The sequence below is a fragment of the Hyaena hyaena genome, unplaced genomic scaffold, assembly GCF_003009895.1.
Source record: "Hyaena hyaena isolate Hyena2069 unplaced genomic scaffold, ASM300989v1 scaffold_44, whole genome shotgun sequence".
Lineage (NCBI taxonomy): Eukaryota > Metazoa > Chordata > Mammalia > Carnivora > Hyaenidae > Hyaena > Hyaena hyaena.
This window is the reverse complement of record NW_024080676.1, coordinates 4,471,203-4,493,444: the sequence shown is the minus strand read 5'-3', so window position 1 is coordinate 4,493,444 and position 22,242 is coordinate 4,471,203. Positions and strand designations below refer to the sequence as shown.

General features: G+C 34.5%; 1 protein-coding gene across 7 annotated transcripts in view; it reads right to left on the bottom strand.

Moving 5' to 3' along the window:
• Nucleotides 1-22,242, bottom strand: part of LCOR (ligand dependent nuclear receptor corepressor) — a 141,506-nt gene that overhangs the window by 28,755 nt on the left and 90,509 nt on the right. For 4 of the 7 annotated variants that reach the window (XM_039230241.1, XM_039230242.1, XM_039230244.1 and 1 more), the window contains exons 5-7: nt 21,062-21,194; nt 16,396-16,683; nt 13,016-13,109 (exon numbers count right to left, since the gene is read on the bottom strand). In XM_039230241.1, the coding sequence (XP_039086172.1) occupies nt 13,016-13,109; nt 16,396-16,633 (332 nt within the window). In that variant the 5' untranslated portion in view covers nt 16,634-16,683; nt 21,062-21,194. Of the gene's footprint in view, nt 1-952; nt 10,463-13,015; nt 13,110-16,395; nt 16,684-21,061; nt 21,195-22,242 lie in introns of those variants that run through there. The other 3 variants (XM_039230247.1, XM_039230246.1, XM_039230245.1) reach the window with 3 other exon arrangements.

Sequence of the window (22,242 nt, the reverse complement as noted above, 5' to 3'; positions counted from 1 at the left end):
TCAAGGCCCACATTGGGCTTTCTGCTGTAAGTAGAGCCCACTTCAAATCCTCTTGTCTCCTTCTCTACCTCTCCCCCAATCATGCTCACATGCATGTACTCTCTCATAAATAAAACTTTAAAAAATAAACATTTTTAAAAAAATATTAAAAGACAATCTAAAGCAACTACCAATAACAGCATCATTTTTTAATATAAAATGTCATTAGAATGATCAGAAATCACTTTAACCTACATTAATTACACACATATCACACAAGCTTGGAAAATCTTTCTCAAATACTTTGCTATACCATGTCTAATCTTTATCACTGTAATTCCCCTCACCACTTTACAACAGAAATCACTTTATAATATAGAACTCCTGTATACACCTACTTTCTAAAATTCACAATATAAATGTTGAGCAACATAGTGCTGTTCTTTATCTGCTCAGATAAAAAGAAATACCAGCATCCTCCCCAAAATCAGAACTACTGTAACAACCTCAATTGACAATGTTGCTTTCACACTTGTGCCTCAATAAAACAGCAAACAGAACCTAGTAAGTCCTTGTTTAGCAAACAACTCCAGCATAAAGTTGTACCCTAAAAAATTATGAAAAACCAAGTCCAGCAAGCAGGTATCATGAAAACATCAATATACACAGTATCTTGTTTAGTTGAAAAAGCCTTTTAAAGTGAATAATCCAAATGAAGAAAACTGAGGTAGTAGGGGAATATCAAATTAGTAAAGACACAGAGTTACAAGGCAGTACAATGCCCAAATACTGAAGCACAGTTTTGAAGCAGCAACCTCTAGCTATCTAAGAGATAATCTAGGAAGAATTTACCATAAAAAATTACTAACTTTAATTACCATGTACATTTACAGTACGCGCTGAAATCTTACCCCTTCTGTGGACTTTTTAAAAAGCAAAAAAGCCTTAAGAAGTAGAAACCAAGCTTTTAAAACAGCTTTTCACAACAAAATTTATTAGAAGAATAGTGGTTTTGAAAAGTCTAGCATCCAGTGAGAACTACCATACACAACATTACAGCTGGGAATGTTTCTCCAAAATGTCATGGTCAAATAATACAATGGAACCATTAAATCTTACACATGCACGAAAGAACTAGCGCTTTTGACATACAATGCAAAAAAAAGGGGACCACATGGATTAAAGTTTTAAGTACTCATCACATACATTAAGACACAGCTTATTTTAGTCCAGTCAAAAATCAGAACTGCATTAAAAAATTTAATGTAGTGCAATCAAACCAAAAAACTTAATTTGTGATCATAAGTGCTCTACTACATAAACATTGATCATAGCAAGGAACAAAAAGTTCAAATCACACAGTACAAAAAAAAATCTGTAAATAAATATAAACTACAGTACAAGAGAAATATTAAATTATACAATTCCGTCAAACTGTAAACAGTATATTGAAATGAGGTCCATAAGAGTAAAGGGGGTTCCTGTTTTGTTGCATGACACTTGAACTTCTAGAAATCTGAAAGATGCCATTTTCTGTATCTTCAAAGGCTATCGGTTTTATATATGGAGAGTTCCTTTTAGATGTAAGATATCAAATATAAAAGCAGAGGAATAATCTATTTTGTTAACCACAGATAATACTGTAGAAAACAAAAGGAGTCTTAAAAGAATAAAGCCCTCTAGTAGACAAGTCTTAACATTAAAGATGCAAAGGACTAAAAACACTGGAATTAGAACCTCACATCATTAGAAACTTGTCACCGAGGACTTCAGGGCTACAAAATACACTGACAAAATTGTCTGCAGATATGCAGACCTAGGCCTCTGCTAATTTTTTTGACATTTACATACTCATGTTACCACACCAACTTTGGCAGAATCACTACTAATAAACTCAGAGCACCCCTGGCCCAATGGTTCCATCACAGTGGCCAGTGCACAGAATTCTCTAAAGACATTGCATAAACTAGAATGTAGAGGTCAGACACCCAAGGACCAGTGCTTGAATTTAGTAGTAGTGTGGTGAAGAAGCAAGAGCCACATTGAGGAGGAACTGCATCTGCAATAGTTTACAGAAGCAGCAAGGAATGTCATTTAATTGTGCTGGCTACTAGTGGCATTTAAAAATATACAGTTTAACTGTGTGTGTGTGTGTAAGACATGTGCTGGTTATACATTTATGCACATTTTTTTAAATACACTGTTAACAGGAACCCCCATATTATCTGCTCAGTAGTAATAACTGAATATATAGAATGCCACTATAAGAGTGTGAGGCACCGTGTGCTGGAGAGTTATATGCAGCTTTAAAATCTGTTTGGCTGAGTTATACCTGGATACCTGAACTGAGTTTTTAAAGTTGACATTCATCAAGGATGTGCTACCAGCACGTCGAAATAAAAGCAAAACAGAAAAATACAAGTCACTGTTAGGTTTAAGAATAGCATCAAAGTACCTGAATTGAGTGAGAATAGTGTGTAAATTGTCCCTGAGGGTTTTTAAACAGTGTGTACAAGTTGGATTCCTAAGAACATTAGTTTTATTTAACAGTGTGGACTGATAAAATACCAATGTCTGACAGTTTAAAGTGGAGGTTATAAAGAATTATATGCAAACACTCCAAATGTATAGTTTATACATTTCTTCTCAAAGCAGCAATAAGCTGCTGTAAAGTTTACATCCCATCAGAACAAGCAACATGTGGGAGTCAGATAAAGGTTTCTATCTTAGTCTGGTTTTCTGACAGCACAGCATATCAATATCCAATGACTATTATCTTTCCTAGATCAGAATGTAACTAATTTTGACTAGCAATATAGGATTAGACTTTTAATCAAACACTTTGCTATTACATACTAAAATTCCTTAAACTTACTAATGCTGGTATACTAACCTAGTTAATTATCCCCCCCTCATTTTAGAAATATACCCTTCCACAACTTAAAAACATTAAGATCCATTTTCAGTCCTCTGATGTAAAAAGCATGTCAGTGAATTAATATTAAAAATTTACACAGTAAAAAGGCTTGAATTTCAGCCAAAGATTCTAAATACTGCTCATTCCCTGAAGTCTTAAAGGGAGAGAGAATCCCTACCCATTTTCCTAGTGATTTATTTTTCTAAAATGGTCTGACACAATTTTTCATGTTGGGGAATTTTCCCATCACCTCCTCTTAAATTCCAAATTCTTAAGCCTGAAATGCTTAATGAAATGGGAAAAGTGAGGCAATCATTTGGAATTGTTTGTAAAAGTACAGAATTTTTTTTTTAATAAGAATTATTTATATAAATGTGATCTGACCCCGTATTATGTAGTTATGCTTTATATTTTTAAATAATCACACTAATAAAAACTTACAGTACCTAAGACTCTGAAGATAAATTAAGACTTTAGTGTTGTAACAGAAAAAGTGCTGAATTATCCCTTTTTCTAGTACTTTAAAACATTTCTGACAAGTGCTTTCCTAGTCACAGTAAAGTTTACTATATACCCTTCCACCAAGCAGGAAAAAAAAGTTACCTGGATGAAAAAGACTTTTAGAGGAGTGTAGCACCGGGTATTTACCAAATAACAGATGTTGTTTCACTTACTCTGAGGGGGTAAAAACATTCTAGATTGAAATTCTATTTGGCTATTGAATGTTAAAAATCCCTGCTCTACTGTGTCAGTGTCCTGTGTCCAACCCCCCACCCCCCTCCCCCAGTCCCCTTACACACTATCCACTGAGAATCTAATCTCTAAAGAGATTATTTTAAAATTTATGTTTTCAGGACATACCTGAGAAAGGGTGCAATTATGCAGAACAAGGAACCCAAGACTGCACTAATACTGGTTATAGGTTCATAAATTCTTTCCCAAGACAAATCTAAAAAGTCTAAGAGGTACGGATCTTCAAATACGTCTTACTGCTTTAGATTTTTTTTGGTATGTGTGTAGGGTCATTTCCAGTGTTGAAAAGATCACCTTGAATCTGTTCAAAGACAGTTCAAGATGGGGTAAAGAGTTCATTTCCATATTCAAACTATAAAGATTAAATATTATGATTATAATACTTGCTACATCCAATAAATCGATGATTAACTAAAAGTGCTTGTTTTTTAGCATTTACCAATACAGCTCTAAATGAACTGGAAACCCAAAATTACCCCCCAAATAGTTGCAGAATTAACTCATGTTTTGTTGTCAAATCAACATTAATTAGCCTTGATTCTCATTTTCAAACGATCTAAAAGATTTTTCTGACTATCAAATGAAGGTGGCCCAACTTTACCATATTGTCTATCCTGCGACTCACTGTTAGTATCTTAGTACAGAATCTTTAGCCTCTTCACAAGTCTACATACTTTCCCATTCTGCTTCTCACCCTATCACCCAATCTCCTCCACAACACTTAGAGCACACAGCTACAAGGCTAATGTCTGCAAAAGGCAGCTGTGAGTTTATCTGGGAACAAGAGACAGAGGAAATGCAAAGAATTCCCTCTATTTTCCCTTCAGTCACCATGTTCACAAATCCTACAAGTCTCTAGGATAGAATGAATCCAAAAACACGAAGATGACTTTGGAGGTCTGCATTCCTTGTACCAGAATTATACTCTTTATCCTTTTCAGTAGAATTTGAAAGCCATCGACTTTTTTTTAAATCTCCCGTATACCTTAATAATCTCCTAAAGATGGGCCGTTTGACCAAAGCCATTATGTTTTTAGTAACACTGGCCTGACCACAGTATAAATGAAGACCTAATTACAATGGAAAGTTAACAAGGAAAACAATTTTTGATATCTTCATGAAACTCAAAATTTAACCTATAACTTTCAATGTCTTCTATAAAAGATTAAGTGGAACAATTCAGTCTATTGCCATATTCTATCACCAATGACAGCAACCTGAATATTCAGAAAAGGGTGGTTCATAGAAAAACAACTTCTAGCATTTAAAGAAAGAGTAATTACAAAAGCAAAAATATGTGATTTCAAAATTAAACCTACCGGGACAATAGCTGTTAAAGAAAATGACACCAAACTGTCTCAAAACTAATGTAACTACTCAAAATAATTTCAGGTTCTGACATTGGGCTGACTCATTAATATGTTTTATAAAAATAACTAACTAAATCCAAGCTTCACTATTATGGGTCATTGAAATATAAGAGAATCACAAAGGCTTAGAACCAGGCCTTGCACCACGTGCTTGCTTACTTGGGCAGGGGGAGAACACATAACTTACTAGCAGCTCAAAGGTTGCTAAGTACTGCCTAATGACAGAAGGTAGTTATATGGGCCTTTGCAGGTAGTTATTTTTAGTCTAATTTAGAGTTCTCTCCAGAAAATAGGGAACTGAACTTCTCATTGTGCCTTATTGTTTTACAGTCTGATCCCATATAGCTCATATTATAGCTCAGGTAAAATGTTGGGGAATGAAAATGCCAATTGGTTGAGGTAATGGTTTTTATAAGAATAACCAGAGTTCTAAAAGCACTTCAATATTGTAAAGTAAAAGTGTACCAAATAAAGCTAATACACACTTCACACTTGTTGAGCTTGCTCACCAGAACTGAACAATAATTAACTTCACATAAGGACCCTATTATCACACAAAGCCTTACTCATATTCATGATCTGCTGCAGCAAATGTTTCTCAAGCAACACCTAAACTTCAGAGTAACAACAAACTTAATATTAAAAATTATTATACACAAATATAAATTATGTTTCTTGAAAGAGAGACCTTGTCCTTCATGGTATTTGGGGAACAGAAAAAAGGGTATAGCTCATCACAAACAAGAGTTCAGAATCACCTGAAAGCCTACTGAACAAAGTAATATAGTACATCACATTATTGTCAAGCTTCATGACTCTACTGTCTGAGAAATGAGAAAGCTAATGATAAAATTACCAACTAGATATCCTTCCATAAGATTATTTAGTATTTTTGATTTTATAGTGCCATAGCTTATCCATTCAACGATATCAATGTTCTCTCGTAAAAAACACAAGAACTGATTTTCAATACATTATCTCGTAAACTAATTTGAGTAATATAGTTTGAGTAATGCCATCATCTGCCTACTGGAAAATGAGAGAAGAAAAGGCTCTTGTGACAAAGACAGATGTGAACTATACTTTCCCATACCATAAAAATGGTCAACTGTTGTTTGGGCCATGCAAAACTCTGATTAGCAGAAATTAAGCATGCGAATAGACCAATCTCTATTACACATTTATGAGGACGTCCCCAAACTAGAATATCTACACTGAAAGTGCCAATACAGAACAGTGGCAAATTAAGAAAGAAATCAAATATTAAAAGATCACTGCGGCACCAAGACTGACAGCCAGCCATGTGATGAGCCACCTCCGAGAAATAGATGGTATAATGGAACTCTGAACACAAAATTTAACATTAAAAGTGCACCTGAATATTACAAACTAACTTTACAAAACCTACAATAAGGTAAAATATATATCTTTTGAAATATTCAGCAGCTTTCTGTATTTTTTTAAAGATTTTTTTTTCTGAGAGGCTCATGAAATTTAAAAGGGACCACTATCTAATTTCAACCATGCTTCACAAAACAATAATGGCTATTTTATATTGCAGTTACCAATGTAATGCAATTAGTGCTTTAAAATAATCTACACTCAAAAAAGAAAAAAAAAAAAGAGAGAGAGAGAGAGAGAGACCGACCGACCTTTGGAGGAAATATGCTTATTCAAAAGCTTCTTGGAAAAGAAAATTTACCTGAATATCAAGTCATGACTGATCTCAAGTGTAATGTTTAAAAGCTTCACAGACATGAATATTACAATCTTCAGGTCTCAGGACTTTTAATCTGAGAAAGTTTAGAGTTTGGTTTGTTTTTAAATTCACTTTCTAACCAAAACAAATAATAGAAGTACTCAAATTTTCACTATTTACAACTCTCAGCCTACATCTGAAATGACACAATACAAGTTCTCTTATTTAAACTGCAGCATTAAAGGGTAGGCACACCATTCTTCTGCTGCTCGATTGTCATCCACTGAAACACACATAGAAAATATTTATGTTAGTAAAATGATCACTCCATGTACACTACAATGACAAAATTTACATAACTCAACTCATACATCACTGTATAGACTACCACACAGGATTAAACCTCTCTGAACAGTAAAACTACAAAGTTGAACTTTTAGGGCCAGATTTTTAAATGGGCCTTTAATGACACCTTTCTGGGAGGGGATAAAAGCAAGTACAAATTAATTGCTCAAAGGACTTTTTTGCAGCAATCTGGGCTACAAATACCCCAAACATCATGCAAAAAGGTACCATGGCTGCAATTAATTGTGACAAATTACTGAGTGTGGAACAAAGGAGGCATTCCTTCACAAGCTTAGCCCTTTGCTTTCAGCAAACTTTCTACAACTTCCTTCAACTGCAGATGAAAACCATATATTTCATAAAATATTTTTATTGCAACTTCTAGCTAGGCTAGAAAATATTGCAGAGTCATTTACTGCTCTGAACCCAAGCTGCTTTTTCTGTTGAGAAGACTAGAAAGCTAAGAGGAAATAGGCTCAGTCATCCACAGATTAAACTGCTACACAAAATAACCAAACCAAAAGAAGAACCCAAGCCCAGGCTATTGTCAAGAATGAGCAGTGCATGTATTTTAATAACAGCAATGGTGTGCCTAACCTTTGAACACAGACGTTGCTGAGGGAAAACTATCCTTAACCTAATTAACTGCTCCAAAGTTGCCAGGCAATAATTTATGCCTTGGGAATATCTGGACCAACTTCTCTTCAAACTGTTAATATCCACTGGAAATCATCAGCCTCAATTTAATGTTCCAAGTTTGATTTTATTTTACACAAAAACTCCAATGCCTTTTTGTTTGTTTTTGGTTAAGCATTTAGAAAGGCTTAACCACTTTTCTCAGCAGATTAGATTAGATACGGTGTATGTAGTATGGATTTTGTTTTGCACAAACAATAATTTTAATTTGGTTACAATGCAAAACTAAATTTCATGGGCTTTATCAGTTATTCTTGGCAAAAAATTTTAGAAAATATTCCAAATTTAGTTACTATAATTTGAAAAGCCCATCTCAAAAAATGCTTAGATGTTCTTTAAGGAGTGCTTATATAAATATGAATTGAAAAGTCCTCAACTGTGTGCTAAACAACCATAAAAATCATCTAAATACCAGAGAAAGTTAAGAAAGGGATATTACACAGGATGCCAAAATGAAGAGGAAAAAAAGAAGAAACTGAAAGAAACAAATTAAAAAAACCCCCTTGTACTAGTATCTGGATTGGTTAAAAAAGAAATTCTACTGAGCTTGATTTCTGATTGAATTATCATTAGATGTAAAATGCAACCTAAATCATATTAGGTTACCTTGGGGTTGTGTTTTTTTCTCTCACCACAAACATGGATCCTTCATTCATCTGTGTATTTGGGCAGACTACTGAGGCTGTAAAATCTAGATACCATTTTTGCAATATTATAATTACTTAAATACACTTCTTTCCTTACTTCTCCCTTTCCCCAATAAACAGATCTTCAATACTTTAAATGAGTTGCTGCGATGACATCCAGTCGTTAGTTAGCACATGATCAAATCTGTAGAAGGTTTTAAGAATACAAAGAAACTTAGTCTGTTAAAATGAGGCATCCTCTACTGTTTTATGTAATGTACCCTGACTGCTCCTGAGTAAGAACGGAGCTCGTCCTCCATGAGATAAGGCTATATCCTCACTTGTTGGTGAGACCAAATTCTACCCTTAGAAAATCCCCCAAATAAAATTACAGCAAAGGTAGTGTTACAAAGTAATCAACCAAAGCATTTCTGAAGGTAGTGTGTGCACATTTTCCACCTCCTTTCCCTCTGGGTGAGCACTAAATAGATTGCTGATTTGTTGAGTAAATTTAATAGAAGAAAATCATAAAATGTAAATTGACCTAAATAATTACATATCATTGAATAACCAAATTTCTTAAATTCCAAGGTTCACTGTTCTTAGAATTTTTCTTTAGCTTAATCCTTCAATTAGTTGAATTGTAGAAGAGAAACATGAATGATTTTATGAGATGGCTTTCCAATTTATAATGATAAAGCTCCCAGTATATGACAGAGGTGGTTTCTAAAAGGGGGCTTTTTCCTTTTTTTTTTTTTAAATAAAGGCAAATATAACTTAAGAAGAAAAAAAAAAACAGAAAGAAAGCATGCAGGCTCTACAGGCAAGGAGTCCACTTCCATGTATCTGTTCTCTGTGAGGTAACTCAATTCTCTTTTGTAGAGAAACATGCAAAAGGCCAAACAATATCCCGAGCCATACTGCACATGAAAATTTTAAAATATGCAACATTCAGAATGCACCTTTTCACCTCTGTACACACAAGTCAATGCAAAATCTGCAAAGAAACAAGTGTCACAGTAAATGAAGTCAGGCGCAAGCAATGATAGCTGAACAATGCAGTAGCGCTCACCCAGTTTGTACAGTAATTGGCACTCTACAGTATTCCTACTCATTTTTTGATTCATTTGCACTTTGTGCTGCCTCTCCCTGGGGATCTAATTCAATCTTTACAGAAACATCTGGCCCCTCCGACCTCATTAATTTCATCTTTTTCTTTGGAGGGTTTTTCAAAGTGCCCAGCCTCTCCTTTACTTTGTACTCCAGTGTACTGTGGGGAATCCCATAAATACTCTGAGCTTTGGAAACACTCATTTTTCCACTCATAACCACTGAGATTGCTTCCTCCAGTATCTCACTGTTGTACTGTCTGTAACGCCCTCGTTTCTTCCGAGGCTGCTTGGAGCCAGGGTCTCCTTCTTGATCCGATGTGGGATATGGCTGTCCAGAGGTAGACTGCTCAGCATCTGAGCCCCAAGAATCGGGTCCAGCATCTAACATGCTTTTTCTATTTTGTTTTGGAAGAATAGCCCTTAACTTTTTACTAAGCGCGCTCTCCGTTTGTGAACCCATTACCAAAGAGCTATAGCTGTACTGATCACCAGTGCGAGACTCCCAAGAAAGATCCATTCCTCGAACTTGTGGTATCTTTAAATCTACAGGAGATGCATGGCTCGCATCCTTTTTTCCATCTTGTTTTGCTTGAAGTGCCATTTTTGGAAAGGCAGAGTTTTCTGCAAGAAAAGGAAGGTCACTGATGTTGCTGAGTGCACCATTTCCCCTGAACTTCATACGGCTGAGGTTGAACTCATAATGTGGTTTTGCCCAAGAGGCTTCCCTGGATAATATTAAGTGTTGTCCATGATTCTGTAATCCAGATGGCCCAAGGCTGGCAGCTGTTGACAATTGGTTTCTGCTCAGTAGCTCTTCACTAATCTGCAGGGATCGAGCCAATGGAACTTTGAGTGATGTGGAGTGTCCAAAACCTTCCCTGGTTCCATCCTGTAAGCTTCTTGGAGGTACCCCATCACCACTCCGAAGTCCGTCTGGGCGGTACTGGCTGGGTCTCCCAGGTCGCCTAATTGGATGGAAGGAAACTGATGTGAGCAGGACTTGCACAGGTAGGGAGGGATGGGTGAGGGGACCACTCCTTTATTAGAAGGCCTTGCTTGGGTAACATCACTTTGTGTTATTTATTTATTTTTCTCTAAAATTAAAAAAAATGGTCTCAGCAGTTAGTTTTAAAACTTGTTCACAAAAAAAGAAAAAGGAAAAAAGAAAAAAAAAAAACCAGGAGCTTTGTGGGCAAAGAAAAATTAAACCTGTCAGCTGGTCTCTGGTTGGGTTCACAAATTTTCGGAGAAAAAGTTTCGCGCAACTGTCTGAAGATAGCACCTTAATTATTAATTACAAAGTAATCATCGAGTCTCCATAGATCTACACAGAATTGTGTTACCAATGTGACGTTACCACTAAACAAGTACAGTAATAAAAGAGTAAGCCAAATTATTTATTTTAATGCAACATATTCAACATTCATGACAACCAGCTATAAAACTGGAAGCATTTACATTAGTGGAACCCATAGATAATTGTTCATTTATCCCACAAACAAGCTGATATTCATTATCAAAAAACCAAACAAGTTCAAATAACATTTCTTATTTTGCTTGGGGAAAAATATGGCTACCAGCCCCAAAGGGCGGGGAACCCCAAACCAAATTACCCATCGCATTTTAACTTACCACATCTTCATTTTAAAACACTATTAGCTGCAGACACCTGAGTACCACTATTTTTCCATTTGAAATACTCCAGTCTTTAAAGAACTGCCTTTTATTTTCCCCAAACTTTGTTCCTTAAGTTTTACTCAACGTAATTACTGTCAGAGGTATATAAACAATTTTAAAGCAGTTTTCTTTAGTTAAAATAGTCTCTTCTTAAAATATCAAACATCAATTTTGAAATTTTAAGTGGACAACTTTCAAATAATATTTAAAAGTCAACTACTTATACAAAGTTAATTCATAAAGTTTCCGTTTTTCACAAGGTATAAAGATTATCACTGATAAAATTGGCAACTGGTAAAGCATGCCCAAGGGGAATAATTACATTTACTAGGCACAAACGTGGAACTCTGAAGAAATGATAAACCAACTATATTCTCCAAAAGTCTACAGGGACCCTGTGTTGTTATCAGTATAAAACATAATAAAGGTAACAATGATTAGTCAACTAAAAGATGGGCAATCTATTGGTGCTTTTGTCTTCCAGAAAACGATACCACATAAAAAACATTTTTTTTTTCCATTCAGAGGGAAAAACACAGCAACTTCAACCATATAATACACCATATAATACATGGAGTTGGTGGCCAAGTTTAAAGTAAATCTTAGGCGAGGGATTCATTTATACAAACCACAGTTAAGCTTCTACATGTGTCCTCAATTACACAATCCAAGTTTTCTGATATATAAAAATGGAATCCAATGATTTGGGACCACAAGGACTTGTATCTAGTATTAACTATATGAAAAGGAGGGCTTAAGAAAAAAAGGTTAGTAAACTATGCAAACTGCATTAAATCAAGAAGTTACTTTTAGATTGCATAAAGGAGAGAAAAAGAAAAATGATGGAATTTTAGAGAAAATAAAGGCAGCATTTTAGGAAGTCAGTAAAGGAATCCTTCAATTTGAAGGTAATTAAGAGTAAGTTGGAAAAAAAGGTTAGTCCATTTAGTGTGTGCTTATTGCTTTAACATCTAAACAACTTGCTTTCCTATGTTGATATTCTAAAAGTTAATAAACCTAAATATTACCTAATTTAGCTTACCAAAGTGATTTTTCATGAATGAAGTTGATTTTTGGTCACAACACAATTTTACGGAAATTCCTTCCCAATATGGCATTTAAATGTCTTCATTAATCTGGCTTTTCTAAATGGTTTCTATGTACATGCAGAGGGAGAATTAAGACAATTCTTACACTATAAAATTAGGTGGTGGGAAAATTCACTTTTATTTCCTAAGAGTTATGAAAACTGAGCAAATAATGTCTTGGTAGCTTAAGATGATTATCCCAACATCTACAGTCTTAACCACTTAAAAAAAAAAACACATACAATTACGTTTTCTGAACTGCCACACAGTTAAAACTGCAGTTCAAATAAACAATTAAAACAAAACAAAACCAAAACAAATAAACAAGAAAAAAACGAACGGCCCCCACATACCTGCACATTTTATTAGAGATACCAAGTAAAATCCTGGACCCCAATTTTCATCCAACAACTTCAGCACACATAATACTGCCTTTACATCTAGAATACTCTGGAATTATTTAGGTTGGGTTTCCCACTCCCAAACACTCAACAACAGGAAGTCCCAAGACATTCTTGCCATATTTTCAATCATTTATTATTTGTACTAAGTTGGCAAACTTGATCTACACTAGTCAATTCTGTACTTCACAGACTGTCCTTTTACTTGATCAGCGGACTAAGTAATTTACTAAAGGCCTACTTATAACAGTAACCCTAAAGAATTTTTAAAACATATAAAGGAAATTTTCACCAATCTCTCATAAAACTGTCCCCTAAAGAACTGTAAAATTCTACAAATATTTTCCCTTACCCGTTCCCTTGAGTACTGGAGCAGCCTGGAGAATGGCTCAGGGAAGTGCTGCCAGCACATGGACTTTTCTTAGTGGACAGATCAAGTACACCGTCTGTGGAGACACAAACACATACCTGAGGATATTAAAAACTAGGAACGTGTACTGAATAGACTAAAAATGACAAAGCAACAGGCCCAGTCAACCAAGCAGATACACTAGCTATATATGTAAGACAGGGTATCTTCCCTACTAAAGGGACATACATTTAGCAAAGCTTGTTATATCTAATACCTCCAAAGATTAAATATTTTATTAATAGGGCAAAAGAAAAGGTATAGTCTAACACTGAAGGCATTAGGATATAGTGAGGTATTAGAAATCGCAGTTTACACAGTGTGTAAATAGAACTATTCAACTTCGTTTTCAAAATTTGCCTTTATCAAACCATATGAGATTTCAGTGCCACATCATACAAATTATAAACAAAATTCCTCAAGAGCTAAAATTCTATCCAAAACACTAAAACAAACATTAAAGTTGTATTTAGAAAATGTTATGTGGCACAAATAATCTTAAAACGTAAGTTTCTATGGTTAAATTACTTGTATACACAAGATAGTCTGTAAGATGAATCAGATGTTAACTGTTTGTAATTTTCATGTGTCCTAATTAATTACTCTTTGGACACATCTGCAAAAAACTGTATACTTGAATTCAATCTTCTGAATAAAATCTGCAGAGATTCAAAATTCCCTTCTTGCTATTTATAAAGGCAATGTTTTACAATTAATAAGCTATTACAAACTGGTGAGCAAAGTTTAAGGAAAAAAGAATGAAATTGTCTTTATACTGATGACAGCCTAGAGATTTAATCATTTTTTGTTGAAGCTAGACCAAATAACAAACTTATGTTATTAGAACATAAAATTAGAAGACTTTCTTTTCCCACAAAGACTTCTTTCCTTCATAGTCATGTCTAGAAAAGAAAACTCATCATCTAGGCAAGTTTGAAAGTTGCTATTCTGTCCAAAATTAACAGAGCAAGCTAATAATCAATGCCTCTGATTTTCAGCTGGTGAGCGGAGAGGCCTTTCTATCTAGTTATGTTAAAAACTGCCCCAGTATATAACCTAAGCAGGATTTTTGTCTGAGCACACTGTAACTCCTGATTTCAGGCTGTTAGAAATATGTGACTGAGCTTGTAAACCAAAAATCCCACACTCATCCAGAATAATTGTTGTCCTTTAGTGTCACCAATATTTCTAAAAGTACAGTTGTAATCTTATAGGACACAAGTATCCCATTAGACATCTTAACCCAATTAGACATCTAACAAGCAAACACACTGCTTAAAATATTTCCAACCAAAGACACTATTATTTAAAGACTTCCCAGCTTGGGGCGCCTGGTGGATCAGTTGGTGGAGCATCTGACTTCAGCTCAGGTCATGAGCTCATGGTCCGTGAGTTCAGGCCCCACATCAAGCTCTGAGCTGTCAGCATAGAGCCTGAGGCCTGCTTCAGATTCTGCATCTCCCTCTCTCTCTGCCCCTCCCTCATTCATGCTCTGTCTCTCTCTCTAAAATAAATAAACATTAAAAAAAAAGACTTCTAAGCCTGTCTAATCATCAAATAGGCAACATATTTTAAGTCTACCTAAATATACTAAATATACTGTGGTTTCCTTGAAAACACTTGAAAATGTACCTGGGAAATATAATTTTTAAATTTGTTTCACTTGAAGTCTATACACTATAATTCTGTCATCTAGCTCAAATTTCTCTTGATTAAGAGCATACTGTCAGTACAATGTATCTCAAGCACAGCACCAACTACAAGTTAAATTTCTTTATATGTCAGTTAATCTCTATCATTAATATTTTAAATACAATGTCTATGCTCTCATTCTCCTATTTAAAACTTGAAGATTTTAATGCAATATTTAGAGCCAAAAAATTTTTAGGGGTGCCTGGGTCAGTTAAGTGTCTGACTTAGGCTCAGGTTAAGATCTCACAGTTTGTGATCACGTTTGAACCTCGCATCTGGCTCTGTGCTGACAGCTCAGAGCTTAGAGCCTGCTTCGAATTCTGTGTCTCCCTCTTCCTATGCCCCCACTCCCACCTCTCTCTCTCTCAAAATATGAATAAACATTTTTTTAAAAAGACTTTTATTTTTATTTATTTTTTAAATATTTTTATTTATTTTTAGGAGAAAGAGAGAGCGAGCGAGCGAGCGAGCAGGGGAGGGTCAGAGAGAGAGGGAGACACAGACTCTGAAATAGGCTCCAGGCTCTGAGCCGGCAGTCAGCACAGAGCCCGATGCGGGGCTCGAACCCACTAACCGCGAGATCATGACCTAAGCGAAAGTCGGGACGCTCAACCAACTAAGCCACCCAGGCACCCCTAAAAAAAGACTTTAAATGAAAGCTACCAATCTTTGGTTAAGATAATCCTCAATAAAACAGAAAAGCACCATTTTGCAAATATGGTGACCAAAGGTATACTGATCAATGTGAACATAGGACAATGAGGAATTCTACTAGGAAATCTCTCAGAATTTTGAAATTACGATTGCTGTTCATTACCCAGAAACAGAAAAAAAAGGAAAAAAAAAAAACACTATTTAAAAATGTATTCTTTAATCAACTAAAGCCAGTCCATTAAATATAAATCCTTCTTAAATTACTTATAAGAAGCAAAAGAAAGTCTTTTCTAAGAGGTTCTTCATATGAATTAAACTTACTTTGAGCAAAATGAACATGTATTTCTCATCAATAAATCCATACATCTCATAACTTTCTGAACACTTTTATGAGATTTCTAGGACAATGAACTCTCACTAGAATAGACATCACCAATTTACAATCCATAATGGGTCAAACAATGGCAGAGTTGAAATGCTCATTTCATCTTTGTGAAATTAAGTTTCTTTTTTTAAACGCAAACAATACATATTCTTACCATGCAATTTCATTTGCAGAGTATAACCTCTACCTAACAAGATACATGTATTTTCTCAAATAGGTGCTAATTCTAGAACACTGATGGACTGTGGGAGCACTTATTTTTCACAGAGGTTTTAAAAACAATGGATATGGCAATGCTTTGGAAAATATAAAATAATTATAAAAATATCAAGTAATTTAAAGATTAGTAACAACTGAAACCACCTAACTTTACTGGGTGGTAGATACACTGATCATCACTACAAACTACTGATATATAATATATAAAATAGCCATTTTATTTGGACTTCTCTTATCAATGCATAGTCAGGAGTAATTTAAGAATCAAACTAGTTTTTATCCTATTGTTATCCTGGTACACTACTTGCCACTGATTTTTTTTCTCCCCAAATTATTCTGATTGGACAGAGGAGACCTTGACATCAAACCATACCTTGTTCGCTAGGTTCTGACTGAGACTTTCTGACAGTAAGGTCCAGAGGTGAGTCTTGGTCAGCCATGAGAAGTTTGCTGAGCACAGGGTTCTGAGTAGTTGCAGCCGTGGGAGAGGTGGTGACTGGAGATGCTTTCGGCAGGCTTTGGTTCTTTGTGCTATTGGGCTGGCTGGGGTCCTGAGTAGAGCTATTTTTTGAGGTATATTCAGCAGCAAATTGTTGGATCATTCGCTGCATGATCTCACGGGCCACTAGGGGAATATTGGGGTCGGAGACCCAGGGACTGTCTGTAAACAAAGATTTATTTACTTTTAAATTGGGACAATGGACTACCAAAAAAAAAAAAAAAAAAAAAAAGACAGCTTTCAAGCAAACATAAAATTTCATTTTCTCTTTTTTTCTTAAAATGCAATCTCCTAAAAAATAGTATTCCCTCTCAGAATTATATTTTTAAGCTCTAAGCTTATGAGCTACAGATTTTTAGGGTAAAATTTTCATAAAATCATTTCTAAACACCCTCCTCAGTATTATGAAATTGAATAAAGCAATAACAAATAGTATATCTTATGGGCAAGAATCACTTACCTGATACAGAAATCTCAAACCCTTCTTTTAAGAATTATTTCCGTTTATTATCACCTATAGATCACATCTGGTTTTTCCTAGACCTTTCCTCAGCCATCTCCTCCTAAGTGGATTACTCAGTTCATGAGTGCATAATCTACTTTCTATTAAAGATGGAAGGCATACCAAAATTATAAAAGGAGATACTTTAATATAAGGTCCATGACAGACTGGGGCAATAGCCTTACGTTTTCAAGTTCATAACAATCACTTTGAGGGCTTGTAAAAACAGACTGCAGGGTCCTATCCCCGGAGTTACTGATTTAGCAGTTCTAGGGTGAGCTCAAGGACTGGCATTTCTAGTTATGTTTCTAGACGCAGCTTATTGAAGGATCAAATTTTTAGAACCACTAGGCTATGAGTTTAAATGCCAAATCTCAAAGTTTAACACCATGTATTTTCCATGAGTTCTTTAAATATACTCTGCCAATCATGAAACACAATAGCTAGGGAGTTAATGAAATAAACACCTAAGTTATCAATTTCTAGTCCATGTTAATTTTAAAACAAAGACCACATGAATTCATTAACTCATAGAACTTTCAGCACTGGGAAGGACCTTGAAGGTCGAATGGGGCAAAATAAAAGGAAAAATGTTTGGTATAAATACATCATCACATCTCTATCATTACCACACTCTCAGGGAGACTAAGCTTCTCAAGAGCAGAGATTATGCTGGTTTACCTCTGTATACTCAGCATCTAATCTTGCCTGGCATAAAGTATGCATTCATATTAGTTGAGAAATAACTGGGATCAGTCAAATCAATCAGAATCAAATAGGTGTTTTTTTCTTTAGACCAATAAGGTTAATGTGTCTAAAGAGTAAGTGGCCTCTTCAAATTCGTATAATAGTGGTAGACCCTTGATTAAAACACTCCCCCTGATCTTAATGTTCACCTGTGACCTTTACTTCCATAACACACTTCAGAGGTTTTAGAAGACATTTCTCAGAAAACCTGAGTTTCCTTGGTCTTTTAATGACTAACTACAGAAGGTAAATACTTTACCTATAATATGTTGGAGCTGTAAGGGAATTAGGTTGATTTATCAATTTAGAGATAAACTTATTACAATCAAAATCTAAAATCTCCACAACACACACATCATCAAAATATCATGGGACTACTAAGAACAATTTTCCCCCCCATAAAGGCAACATTCAAAACCAGAAGACAGTCTGAAGTCAGAATATTTAATTCTCTGGAGTTTAATGAGGTTTTCCTCTTCTCTATAAATAGATACTGAGTATGCCAGAGGTTTGAGAATCAAAGTATTCAATTAAGGTTCAGAAATCATTATGAATTCCTTAAATGTTTTAATAAACATTTTAACCATACATTACTTCTTTAAAATCTCTACCCATTGAATAATTCTTAATATTAATATAACTTTCCACTTAAGATCTATCCTCTAAAGACTGTATGTAATTTCAAGTTTTATATATTAATGTATCTTCTTATCCCTTATAACACATAAAGAAGAAAGTCTGCAAATAGGAAGAGTTTAACTAGATTCATAAATATAATTAGATATATGAAGAATCAGAGATTTTAAGATAAAAACCATAAACTGCTATCTCTGAGCTTTAAATGACTGCAGTATATCTTGCCTGTTTGTAGAATGAAGAACATAACCATAAAACACAATTCATATTTACAAATTGATGACACAGCTGCTGTTTGAATTTCTACATGTTTTGAAAAGTTTCCTGAACACATTTCATTCTTTCACTTACTTAAAACACAACTTCTATAATTCTAGACATGCCTTGGGGAACATGCACAATTGAGCCAAATAAAAACCACAAATCAGGTCAAAATTAACACTACAGGAAAACAAGTAAATGCTACATCATGGCCACCTGTGTTTTAAAAATGCAAATCTAACTTTTAGAAAAGTGTCAAATTTTCTAACACAAGTGATAAAAGCAAGCTGAAAAGAATTTGATAATGAGAGTTGTAGAAGGTATACTGTTCATAAGCTAAAATTCATTACTGAGTCCATGACACAAAAGCCTACTTTTACTGCACCTATGTTCCTACTTAGCTTACAGAACCATTCATACTCATTTAAGATGCACAATTCACAATAGCTGGAAACAAAGAACTAAATCCAAATCTCTGAACTATTTATATACATTTTTGGCATAACTTGCAGAGTACTACTGGCTATCTCTGAGACATTTCCATGAAGATTAATACAATATTTAAACACATCAATATTAATACATAAAACAAGGGGAAAGGAACTTCTAATAGCAAAGCAATAGTTCTTTTTCTGAATATCATATGCCAGTATGCAAATACACAAACTTAACTTTACATACAGTTTCAGAAGATTTTCATCTTAAAGCCTACCCTAAGACTGATTCCAAGATAAGCATTCCTTCCCTCGTGTACCCAAAAGTTTAATTTTAAAATAAAATTTGTATGAACTTTAAGTTATTCTTACATGGCAAAGGGATGGGACTAGTAGAGAAATAGGCTAGAATTTTCTTTAGGAATATGCTTATGATTGACCTTATTAACTCCCTCCAAGCAAAGAGTGGATGAAAAGTGGTTTCTCCACGTATAGGAAGAGGAGTTCCTCTTTCCAGATAACGAAGACTGCTGCAGCATTAGGCCTATGACTCACTCAGTACACATCCTGAAGGACAGGAGCAGCAGAGGAGCTGTAAAGATACTTTATTTAATAAACTGACAGAATAAATCTATCATTTATACTTTAATGTGTACTTTAATAATCAAATGTTTATAAAACTAAGAAAATTACTATTTGGAACATAATTTTAAAATTCAGGGTACTTAGGGGATGATAAAGTGAGCATGGGAGCCTCAGTTGGGAGCTGTAGGTCAGAGGATGCTGAGGTTACTAAAAGAGAAGTGAGGATGTAGTGAAAGATTTAATTTTGCATAGGGATCCGATGGAAGGGAAAAAAGGTGTCACTGAAAACAATAATCTTGTGCATTCCTTAATTTTATAGACATTTCACTTCATACTTGATTTTGAAAATACTGACCACATTAAGCAGAACATCAGCTGTTTTCCAACTATAACCAACCAATTAGAATAGCACTTTATCAGGCTTTCAACCAGTGTAAAGGCAAAAATCACCCTTCATATTTCAGAGGGAAGGAGGGAATTCCCAAAAGAATAAGAGGTATAAACTAGAACATATAAAAAGCATTAAAGAAGGCAGAATCAGTGAGTCTGCTGAATATTAAACAAGGATTAAGTGTTTAGGGTCATCAGGAGTTTGTAGGAAACTTTTAGAACCTATCACAGTAACCTCCATCGTGGAACTAAAGGAAAGACATAACTTAAGGAATACAAATCCATTCAGAATTTCTTGAAGGTAAAGACTTCACTAGAACAGGTCATGGAGGAAACGAAGCTTTCTGAAGGTCTCGGCTGATGGCAATTAGGTTTTGTGAACAGAGAAACAAAATGTAAATCATGTTTACAAAAGTTTTAAGGAGAAAAATAAATTGAAAAATATAAGAGGTGGAGCTATTAAATACCACCTCAAATGTAAGGCGGAAAGCTTTTATTATTATAATAATGAATTCCTTTCTCTAATTTTAATAATTTAAAGAAATTTTAGTGAAACAAGGCTACATCAAGGGAAAAAATGCCTGTAAATCTGATTTTGAGATACAAACTTCACATGTCTCCAAATGAAATTTCAACAAGGAATTACTAACATTTTATACAAGTTGGTTTTATGGTTATCTGCAATTAAAACTGTCACTATGTATGTAAGGAAATTTGACAAAATACAGTACTACTGAGACCTTAGAATTTTCAGACTTTCATGAACTATTTATTTAACTACTAAAACTTACATGGCTCCATCACTTCAGACTGAAAAGGAGGGAAGAGAAGTTGCCTTAACCTATTCCAAATTTAACTTGACCAAAGGAATATAGTGTATTATCAACATAGAAAATTGTCTTACAGTAACTTTTTAAAAATGACATTAAAATTAAGAAAATATAAGACAAGCAGATGCTAAACACCATTCTTCACTAGAACCAACCTTTTCTATAAAAGACTGCATTGAGGAACTCTTCTGCTTGTCTCTCGAATCGAATGATTTTTGCTTGCTCTTGTTTAAGCAGAGCTTCTTGCCCAGCTCCCGAAGCTGGTTCATCCAGACCGACTAAGTGTCCCTGCAAAAATATTTGGTGAAATATTTGCACGAAAATCTTTCCCCATTCAGTATCAAAAGCACAGATGAAAAATCAAAGACAAATGTTAGTAAAAGACATGACAAATCCGTTTAAACAATTAAAATATCTTAAAACTTCAAATCAGAATAAAATTTATCTTCACAAATGTATAAAAAGCAAAGTGAATTTAAAAATATACTTTGGGTGGTTTTTATTTATCTTATGAGTTTTGTTTAAAACTTACAGATAAACTCTAATTAAACTAACATTACTAACAGAATATTTTTCTTGAGCATTTAAATCTATCAGTTCTTACTACACCATACAGCAAGAGTTCACAGACAATTCAACTCCGACAAAAAGATAGCTTAAACCCTACATATTATTTGAGAATCATGTTTGTACTCCTAGTATAAGATGTTTTCTCCAGACACAAAACAAAAATTTTTTAAAGGGCCATTAGAAGGGAAAACTCAAAAGAATGTTTCTGAATTCATAATTCTGTCCTCAGAATACAATTTCATAAACTGTAGCTTTCAAATGTTTAGAGTTGTGAAATGAATACATTAAAACTGGCTCTAGAAAAAAGAATTTAAAATAGACTCCATTACATGTTCTAACAGTAAACATTCCTATATATGCTTAATCATGCTTACAATATAAAAATGTTGTCTTGATCAAAAAGTTTCAAAATGCCACACTAGACTCATCCTAAGACTCCCAGAATCTGCTCTCAGGCTGCAGGAGCACTAGATGAGGTTGATAATGTTTTGCACTTACTTCCACTCTTATAGCTAATGAACAGGAGACTAAAGTACATCTTTTAAGTGCTCTTTCAATGCATATAACTTACTTCAAATCATTGCAATGTATCACCACATGCATATATACTTCTGGCATGGAAAATGTAAAAGTACTCTAAAGTACTTAGAAGTACTTAAAAGTACTCTAAGAAAATTTGGACACACTGACACAGTGAAAAGGAAGTAAACAGGAAACTGAAGGTACATTATAATCCACAATTTTCTCAAAGATTTCAAATACATGC